Here is a 10,848-nt window from a genome sequence, read left to right on the forward strand (position 1 = left end):
ATATATATATATGAAAATATATATATATATTCATAAAGCTCTGGCTGTGAAATTTATAGATTCTATCTCATTATAAACATTGGGGCACCTAGATCGTTTCATTATTAAATTTAGGGATATCTAGATGGACTATTGTATATATAATATGTCACTAAAACTGAGTGCAAGCACAATAAAATTTTGGTAACTTTGTTTTAATTCTAATTTGGTAATAGTGACTCAAAATGCAGGAAGTCACATATTTTATATTGAAATGATTAATGTAAGTGCCATGGCTGGTGTTCTGTGCTGAGTAGAGAAGACCCTTACACTCAGTGTTGATGTATAAAGCTCTCTATGAAGCAATTCCCAAAAGTCATGAGCCATACCTTTTTTTGCCCTAGGTTTCACTCTCTCTGCCCCAAGACCCCAGTCTCTTTTATCCCATCCTGTTCCCCTTGTAAGTGAGGAGTTAGCACACAATTCGTCCTGTGCTGAAAGAACCCGCAGGAATCAGTTTCTGCTGACACAGTCCCCATGCCTGTATCTGTGCTAGTTCTCTTGAATGGTATTTCCAGTCCTGTGCTAAATTCACCTGTGCTAGATTCAGAAAGCATTTTGTAGAGGAAAGTAACTGGAGGAAGTATTCTAGAAATACGAATCCCAGTTCTTTAAAGTGTAAGGCTGTGGGTAATTTCCAAAGAGCAAACTCTTCCATGATTTTACACAGCATTTTCATAGTCCACATCTGTAATGTCCACGTCTGTAATGTCCACGTCTGTAATGTCCACATCTGTAATGTTTGGCTCCTTCAGCTTAGAGTAGATAGCTGAGTCCTAGAAGAAAGGGACATAAATAAGACCAGAGCAGGCAGACAAGTAGGCCAAGTCTGCACCATTCTGTTCCCCAGGCGGCCTGGAGGAATCCAACTGTAACCATTTGATAGCACACAAAGCAGAGTTCCAGGTTCTCGACCACACCAAGGAAGGGTGGAGCTGAGCAGTGAGAAGTTAGAAAGGAAATTAAAAATATGTATATATTACCAAATATATATATATATGTATATACACACACACACACACACACATACATAATGATGCATGTATATTTAAATAAGACTTCAAGAGAAGCTGAAAAGGAAGAAGAGGTACATAGAGCACAGAAGAAGAAGCCACACTCGCTTTGTGGTATTTGGACTTGAATCAGGGGCTTGGTAACATAAGAGGAGACACTTGAAAAACACAGAGACATGGGTGGATGAAAGACCCTAGGGGAGGTTCACAGTGGCAGCTTTATCTTGACTTGTGTTTTGATTTGCTCTTTTCCCTCCAGACTATTTAGGTCCCTTCTGCATGGTTCCGGTCAGAAGGAATGTTAGTGGCAACTAAGTGGCAATTTGTGGCAAGTTTTCAGTGGACCCACTTAAAACCAAACCTGTTTTGCTGGGCATATACACACAAGGGGATGGTAATTGAGGGCTTTTAATTGGAAACTACTTTAACCATATCCATTCTCTCTCTTCATTGCACACTAACTGGATTAACTTTTCTGTTGATGGTCTTACCACTAAGAGCATATTTTACCTTATGAGGCTGATGTCAGAATTCATCAGGCAGGTTTGGGGTCCTGCAACGCCCCTCATTGTGCCTGCTAACATTTGAATGGTGCACAGTGCACAAAATGGGACTCTTGGAAGACTGTGGTCCTAAACCAACATTTTCAACAGTTTGCACCCCACTGGTGACTATGTAGCAACCCTGAGAGGCTGCAAGCAGACCAAACATAATGCCTTCTCTCACTCTCACGGACAGCAAGGCAGTAGTCCTATGACTGCTATTTCTAAGGCTGTCAGGCTTTCGTATTCATCAATTACATTTAGCGTGTCACAGAGTTCACCACCCTGAGACATCTGTCCCTGTGCCTCCCCACAGTAGACAAGATGCAAAGTACCACCCAAACTTGCACTAAGCAATGAATTGCTACAACTTTCCAAGAGTATTTTTACATCATCAATGATGTTTCTAATTGTCCAAGGTTTACAAATTACTGACTCTTAATGATATAAATCACTGTTGGTTTAGCTTTCATTCAATATTAATTGTTTTCTACAGGCTATTTGAATAACCTCCCAGGACAAAGAGATATATGTGTGTTGTTCAATAGTATTTCAAGATTATGTTCACACAAACAGAACTTCTAGACTGAGCATTCAAATAGCTTATCTACAAATCATGCCTATTGCCAAAGGAAATGAACATGCAAGCCCCCAAACATCTTTGTACAATGACATTTGTTTGTTATGATCAAAGTTTTTATCTACATTGTATATGGGAGGGGGGGTAATAGAGTAGATAGACATGGGGTATTTTGCCTTTCCTAAGGGGCATCATGTTTAAGTTTAAGAACCAGTTGCAGAAGAAACAAAAAAAGCAAGGGAGAAATAACTTACCTTATATCCATTATGAGTCCCTGCAGGTTCTACTGTGGAGGAAAACATTCACGCTGTAAGATTCCTCCAAGCCATTCACTCAATTTGTATCAATGAAGTGTTCTTCCTCTTCCATTTCCCATGGATTGATTTCCATTCAATCCATGATTTCCATTTTCTTGTCTCTCTTCTCTAACTATCTTACATGAAGGGAATTTGGCTACCAGGGACCTAAGTAGATTATGTGTAGGATTTACAACTCTCAGCATTTCTAGGTCACCATGTCTGGGATGGAACAGCAACTCACATGTGGTGGGGGGCTAATGCAGAGGGAAGGGAGTTCGAAAGAGTTAGCAGCAGCCCCACCTCCAGCATGGCCACGCCTCTGGGGAGGGAGACAGACGGGAGGCCACCAGCACCAGCACTGGACTCAAGTCAAGGTCACTCCCAGATCAAGGGCAGGCTTCAGATGGACACAGCAATGCTTCCAGTTGGCTCCCAGGGAAAAAGCAACAGCAGGGCTAGAGAACTCTGCCACGCTGCCATACACTGAAGACCCCCCTGCTCCCACACACATTCACTCCCCGTGTCTCACCTGCTGTTGATGGGTACTCATGCTGCCTTTGGTACACCCGCGAATACACCTTATCCCCACTTCCAAAATTCACTGAAAGAGAAAAAAGAAGGCACCAAGACCGTCCCTCTTTCTGCCACTATCACAGCCAGAGACAAGCAACAATCTTCAGAGGTGGCTGGGGCACAGCAGTCAGCAGATGTCAGCCCACCACCCTTCCCCGGCTCGCTCCTCCCTCACCCCCATCCCAGAATCAGTCGGAATTCTCACCATTTTGGTACACAGGGTCTCTTTGCACTGGGACAGGTGAGTTGAGATAGGTGAGTTCTTGGGGTACAGGATTAGGAGGACTCCTGCAAACACAGAAACACATGCTATCCATCTGGGAAAGCCGCCCAGGTATGCCAGGCATGACTTTCTGGGATTATGAAGTAGAAGAGAGGCCTATTAGACAGGGCCTTGAGGTAAATGTTAATTTATGGGGAAATCAGACATCAACAACTGTAAGATACAAGCCACACCCTACCCCAGGCTGAGCAGACTGCCACTAGCAGGTAAGTTCACAGGGGCCAGGTCGTCCGCTGACTGACACACGCTACTGCCTACCCCTTGAGTAACACCATCCACACAACAGGGGCTTGGCAAACAATAAATGAAGAAATACTGATCCCCTCTGCCCCTCCTAGGACACAAAGCACGGCAGGAGCCTGAGGAAGGAACAGGAGACAAGGCTGGGCCTAGCCTGGTGCCACTGAAAGATTGCTACTCTGATTTGGAAACAAGACACTTGTTGGCATAAACAATTACATACGATCAACATATATCAAGTAAGTGTTGGTATCCCTGGATGGAAATATTCTGAAAATCTTTTCCTCGTCTAAGCTTCCAAATACCTTCCTCAGTGTTTGCGCCTCTCTGGCCTGCACCAGAAGTGTGTGTATACCTGACTGCTCAAGACACTCTGGGGCTCTCCAGGTGCTTCTGTTGCTGCAAGACTTTCCCCACCCAGCAAAGCGACTTACACACCTCCAACAATGGTTAACTGATTGAATAAATGCAAGCAATTGGCTGAAGTTGTGTAGCTACCTGATTCTGTAAATTTAGGGAAGGAGATAAACTAGAACGAATGATAAAGAAAGAATTTAAATTAGTTTATATAGGAAGTAAAAGGGATAGCGAATGAATGATCAAAATTATCAGTGAGAGGACTCTAGGGTGTTAATGTTTGATATAATAACGTGGAGAATAAAAGCTTATGGGAGATGCATCATTTTTAAATGGATTTTTCTGCATTATGGGCATGTAAAGAAAGCAGAGACCTCACCTGCGTGGCTGTATGACTGGACGTCTTTCTGCAAATGAAACAAATGGATAGATGTGTCAGTGCAGGGGTTGTGGGTGCATCCGAGCCCTGGTGCAGGGTCCCCTCTCGGGCCGGGATACCATGTCCAGACACCATGGTCTAGAGGCCATCCTGGCAAACACTTAGGCAGATCCTTCATTTTGCAGATGAAGAAGCAAACCCATGAAATAAGCCAGCTTCCCAAGGACATGAATATGAGAGTGAGGGCTTGAGTCCACATCCTTGAACCCTGTGCCTGTTATCCAACTGCTTCTGGTCAAACTACACTGGCTGTTGTTATCATGACAGAAGTTCCAGGGGCAGGTGCTGCCGTGGTCACACTATAGGTGGGGTGAGGTGTCCAAGGGTGCAGGAGAAGCTTGGACTTTAACTGAGATTCTGGCGAAGTCTTTTCTTGCCCAAACTCCAGCTTGCTCAGTGGAGAATTGGCGGCCAACAGTAAACATAAAAATACCAGAAACAGGAGCTATGACCAACCTACAGGCCGAGTGCAACTGCACAGCACACGAATTCAGCCTATTTCAGTAAAAGCAAAAGTCACAGTAACAAAATGCCAGCTTCTTTAAATACTAACCTTTTTTTCTCTTGAGCCAGTAGCAAAATAACAGGGCTACAGTGGTGAGGCCAACGATGCTGAGCAGCCCCTCAATGACTCCTGAGGGAAGAAGGTCTCTTCTGTCCCCAACAGGCACTGAGGGGAGAGATCTGGACGTGAGCTCCCTGGAGGAGGGCTTGGGTTTGGACAGCAAACAGCTGAGTGTGAGCTGGGGTCAAAGCCTCGGGTACACCTCCCAGGTCAACACTCCCACAGAAGCTCTGTGTTTGGTAAGATAGACCAGAACATTGTGGGATTGGCAAAAAATTCCCAGGATGCTGGGAAAGGACTCTCACCCAGATGATTCCATGGCCTGAGTGTACCTGTGATACTGAGTGTCTCCACCTCACTGCGCTGGGCCCCCACGCCATTGTCGGCCTCACAAGTATAGTTTCCAGAATGTTCTGCAGTCAGGGAGAGGTTGAAGGACACTCCTCCTCCAGCGGGGGCTGAGCTGCTCCCCAGGATGACGTCCTCATGATAAAAATGGTACCTGATGGGGGGAGACCCCCTCTGGGCCTCACAGTGAAGCTCCAGCACGTCCCCCACCACAGCCTGGGTGGGAGCCCCAAGGGTGAGCACAGGGCGGGACACTGGAACTGGGGGAGAACAGACACTGTCAGAGAGGGTTTCTGAGGGTGTGACATACTCACAACCTCTCCCCACACAGGTACTACCCACGGAACTTTCTCCCTCTGGAACATGGAGCCCAATTTGCAACCTGCTGGCTGAGCTGAAGGTAAGAAAGGTAAGAAAACAACTTACTTTTGACCGTGATGCTCACTAGCTCACTGAGGCGGGGGCCCTCGCCATTGTCCGCTGAACAGTAATACTGATCAGTGTCACTCTCCTGCACCGCAGCGATCTCAAACTTTGCTTGCAGTAAACGCTGAGTCTTTGTTTCCATGTTTAAACCCATGCTCCCTCTGTACCAGGAGAAGGTGATGTCTCCTGTGCCCTCAGGGACTGAGCAGATGAGAACCAGCTTCTCTCCCTTTACAACATGTCCCCCTGAAGGCTGAATCTCCAAACTCACATTAGAGACGGGGACTCCTGCATGACACAAGATGACACAGGAGAACCCTGAGCAGGAGGGTGTTAGGGACAGACAGCAGGTGAGACAATCCTGAATGGCCTCAGGTGAAGGCAGCTGGAGTGGCATGGGTTGGCTAAGAAAGACTGTCACATCACCAAGGGGATGCAGCCTCACCTTCCTGCCCAGCTCAGTGACTCCAGACCTGGCCACTCAAGCTCTCATTGTCCATGGAGCAAGAGCATAGTGGTTTCAAGCCCAGCTTGCACATCAGACAGTCTGGGCTTGAATGCTGGCTCCAGCTCTTACTGTGTGTGCTTGTTCAAATCACTCAACTTCCCAGAGGCCTGGAGAGGATCTTGATGGAGTCCTCCTCGGTGCCAGGGTTCAGCCAAACACTGTGTGAGGCACTGGACAGGGTTGCTGCCAGCCCAGCGGCTTGTGCTGTGGCCCAGCTGGGGGCCAGGGTGGGCCGCCCTACCTTGGGGAGGTGCTAGACATTTGCTCTAGGTCACAATGAAACATCTTTGAGAAGGGGAGAAGATATCGAAGTATCACTGACATGGACTAACATGACATGTCTTAGCACCTCTCTCATTTTTACCTTTCAAAATAAACTTTCCCACCAGCCCTTCCCCAGTGGCCTCTTCCACAACGCCTGCTCTGGCCTCCTTTCCCAGTCCGCCTGCTCCCTGCTCTGTAGTCAACACTGGACACCACCACATGTCTCACCCGCATTGTTTCGGGTGCCCACCAAGCAGCTCCTCGTAACCAGGGAACATGGACTATGCAAAAGTTTGCCCACATGCGCCACAGGGTGCAGACGCACAGCAGCGGCGTCTCGGACATGATTCTGTCTGTTTGCACGGGACTGGTAAGGACAAGGGGAGAGCCCTTCAGGTCTCGCAAGGACAGCCTCTCAGGCCTCTCCCAAACAGCTGCTATCGGGGCAGGCGCAGAGCGCAGCAGTCCGGCCAGCCCAGTCTCGTGCCCTTCCGCCAGCCCGGTGGGGCCCAGGCACTTACGCTGCACTTTTATGTAGATAGCATTGCTCCTCAGTGTTGCCCAAGGAGTGGGTTTCACTGACTTTGCTGAACAGTGGTAGGACCCTGGCTTTTTCTTCCACGTGGCAGTGATCTGGAACACTGAGGAGTTGGTCAATGCTGGCCTCAGGATGTGACTATCTTTGTAGAAACTGAACAGGAGCTGACCAGATAACTTCCATGACCAGGGCTGGACCGTACAGTTCAGGGTCACCGTGTTCCCTTCAATGGGCTGAGAAGGGCTGGCTGTCAGAGACAACACTAGAGACAAGAATTAAACACACATCTCAGTGCTTTGCATGCAGCTGCTGATAAGAGGCACTTTGTGTTCTTAGCACTGAAACAAGACTCAAAGCAGACACACAGACCTGCCACCCCCTCAATGCAAGCAGCTTCAGCCAGCACTCCCTGCCCTGTGCAGCACTACCTCCCTCCAAAAGGCGACCCACACCTTCGAATTTGTTGTTACTCTCAAGTTCCACTGTCACTGCCATTTAGAATGAAGCATGGGGGTGCGCCTGCCGGAAAGCCCTGTGTTCACACATCCATGCGCCCAGCCCCCTTACTCCCTTGCTCTGCAGCTTTTTCTATAAAAACCATGTTTATAAGGAGCAAATTTAATCCATATCTCATGGCTCAAGAAGTATCCTTTGAAGCACAGGAATTCTTTTCCAGATGAAGTAAAGGTGGGTCCAGTTGTATTCTGGTCCCACCTCATCTTTTATCTCCCCAGCTGCAGCCCATGAACGAGCAAAAGTCATGATAGCATTGACTCTTTGGGTAATTGTTTAATCCCTTGGGAAATTCTGAGACTATAGCTAAAAACAGCCTTTTTCTGCATCCATGGGAAATGTTACATGTTCTAGACCACTGACGAGTGTTTCATGCTCCAGTAGCCATAAGCTCCAAGCTTCCCTGTTGGAATGCTTTACTGGGACTTAAAAAAAATCTGTTCCCATGATGATGCCAAAATATTTTCCCTGTGCAGGGTTATGAACACTCTGTAGGTTAGAGTTCCTTTCTCTCTTTAAAATACGGTTGTCCCCTGGAGAAGGAAAAGCACAGCTCTGGTGCTGTGCAGAGAAGGGAATAAAAACACCCACGTGCCTGTAACCCCTTCTTCTGAAAGGGGCCGGGGTGAGGTGAAGCAGAATAGAGAAAAGGGCAGTTGCAAGAGTCTGGCACTGGAATTTGTAGCCCAGATCTTGTATCAGAAATTCTCAGACCCAGAGACTACCTGTCAAAATCTTGACAACTGATACTTCCCTTCTTCATCCTAGATTTGGCTTTAGATTTTTGCTTAGACTGAGACTGGATGTGTGGGCTCAGGGGGTGGAAGCTGGGCCAAGCACAGGCATGGTTAGCATTAGCACAAGGCATGGACAGACGGGCAAACATCAGATGCAGGACCCACGAGGCTGAGTCAGTTCTGAGTATCTCTGGTCACATGAACGCCAGGTCTTATGTTTTCTAGCTGCACACACAGCCAGTGTTCTTGAGGTAGCAGGATAACCTTTCTAACCTTGTGTTCATAGCTCATGCACAAGAGAGTAGGTTTCACATATATTGTATTTAAATACACTTTAGTGATAGGTTCCTTGTGGGGAGAAATTTTCTACAGTATTCATCGGAGAAAGGTAAGACTTTGAATGAGGATCAAAGCGATGAAGCAAACGTGCATAACTCGGAGTCTGAAGAAAGCATCCTTAGGTGGCAGACGTGTCTGGAGAGCAGAGCTGTCCTCTGCAGAGCTGTAGGCTGACTGTTATGCTGTTCTTGGACATGACTTTGGCATCTCCTGCATCAACACTGGTAGAGCACCAACTGGAAATTGCATAGGGAACTTGTAGCCTCTGAGACTGAAAAGACAAAGATTCTTCTAGCATCAGCCTTTAGCACTCTTTTTGTTCAAACAGCCTCTTCCTCCCTAATCTGGGACTTCCCACAAATAAGACTGTAGTCTCAAGAAGATCAGAATAAGATCTGTTCCCCCAACTGAGTAGATTCGCATGAGTTCAGAATCTGATGTGCACACAAGCAGCCTGGGCCCGAGGGACTGCAGCTAGCTGTGTGGCTTGGCAGCTGTCAGCAGGGTGCACAGCCATCCCTAGCCTCATGCATGGCCCCAACACACAAGATAGCCACAGACAATGAAGAAGAAAGGGAAGTACAACTCACCAACTGGTTCACAGAATGGAGCTGGGAGAGAAACCAGTAGACATCAGCACAGAGCGGCAAATCCCAAGCCCAACCATGTTTACTCCCCAGGGAGCTTCCCTAGCAACACCCCTTTCCTTGTGCTCCCCTGATGGCTTCCTTCCTCTGTCCTTTGCTTTTTCGCTATCCCTCTCTCTTTTCTCACTTTCCCCTCTTTCCTTCCTCCCTTCCATCTTTTTCTCTGCTCTTGCCCACTCCACATTCCTTCCCTTCCCTATCCAGAAAGCAGCATGTCATTTCATTATATGATCACAGAGCAATTTCCAGTAACATCTATCATCTATGATTAGAAGATGGTGCCTTTATTTTACGACTACTTTGTAGCTTTAGCTTCCTTTTTTAAAAAGAAATGCATTCTCTTCTCAGAATCCTTGACCTAACTCTTGTCTAACTGACTCCAGTAGTCAGGCAAACAGCAGGAAGGGCTCCGGCTCAAGGCCTGAAACCCTTCTATTTACAACTTCGAAACAGAGAGGCGTAGGTCTAGAGAAGGAATCCACATTTTTCCAAACATTCTCTCATATACTAAGGATCTTGTCATAGATTTGCTGCACAATGAACAAGAATGGAAAAGGCTGGGGAAATGCAAACTGGAGCCAGGTGAGTTGAATCCTAGCTCTTTCTCTTACAAGCTCGGTGACTGGGGAAAATGGTTCATCTCTCTGTGATTTAGTTTCCTGTGTTATAAAATGGAGATAAAACACACCTACAATGCAGAGATTGCGTGAGAACTATTATGATGTGTGCTTAACAAAAAAAGCTAAAGCACAGAAAAGTGAAGCATTTTTCTCAAAGTCACATAGCTTGTAAGAAGAAGAGCTAAGATTCAAACCTACATCATTAAATAAGTTGACTATAAAATGTTTGAAAATGTGCCTGAAATTTATTATACCTTCAGTAAATATATTTTATTAATATTACCTATTTAAACTCATGTTTACTCTGAGATGTCTACTGTTTGGGGTGAAATGTTTATATGAATATTTTCTCAGGTAGGATAAAGGAATCAGTGAAGGCTAACATGAAAATCACAACTTATCTATCCATTCCTACAGCAAATTATTTTGAGTGTCTATACTGAGGTTACATGAATAAACATGAAAAACAGTTTTTGCTGCCAAGGAATTTACATTATAGTGGGAAAGAGTCAATTTACAAGTAAATATAAAACAATATCTCAGAAGGTGATCAGTGCTGAGTGAAAATACAGCTGAGAGATAAGTCACAGCGTATGCAGGATGGTCTCAGCTACTCGCATGACATCAACTGAGTACAAATCTAAATGAAACCAGAGAGCAAGTCTTCCAAATGAGTGAGTATGAACATCCCTGTCAGGGAGATAGAAAATGCAAGACTTTAAGAAGAAATTAGTTTGTTCCGGAGGAATGCGAAGGTGACCAGGTGTGTGTGTGTGTGTGTGTGTGTGTGTGTGTGTGTGTGTGTGTGTAGCAGGGGTGAGGGGAGATGTGGTTGCCAGTGGTGGACATCAGTGTGTATAATATGGGCAGGAGCCAGCATGGGAGCGCTTGTGAACTTTAAGCCACCCTGGGTTTCATTCTAGATGTAATGGAGAGCCATGGACTTAATTTACATATGCAAAATTACTCCTGCATTGT

General features: G+C 46.2%; 1 protein-coding gene across 1 annotated transcript; it reads right to left on the minus strand.

The window, feature by feature from the left end:
• Positions 1-701: 701 nt before the first annotated feature.
• Positions 702-7,509, minus strand: FCRL1 (Fc receptor-like 1). Its single transcript, XM_012733266.1, has 10 exons — positions 7,443-7,509; positions 6,998-7,276; positions 5,705-5,992; positions 5,263-5,538; positions 4,919-5,035; positions 4,306-4,333; positions 3,252-3,334; positions 3,003-3,074; positions 2,429-2,460; positions 702-815 (listed from the first exon to the last, which is right to left on the minus strand). Exons 1-10 carry the CDS (start codon positions 7,507-7,509, stop codon positions 702-704), a joined length of 1,356 nt encoding a protein of 451 aa, XP_012588720.1.
• Positions 7,510-10,848: the final 3,339 nt, after the last annotated feature.

This window comes from Condylura cristata, unplaced genomic scaffold, assembly GCF_000260355.1.
Source record: "Condylura cristata isolate star-nosed mole 26May11 unplaced genomic scaffold, ConCri1.0 scaffold00040, whole genome shotgun sequence".
Taxonomy (NCBI): Eukaryota; Metazoa; Chordata; class Mammalia; order Eulipotyphla; family Talpidae; genus Condylura; species Condylura cristata.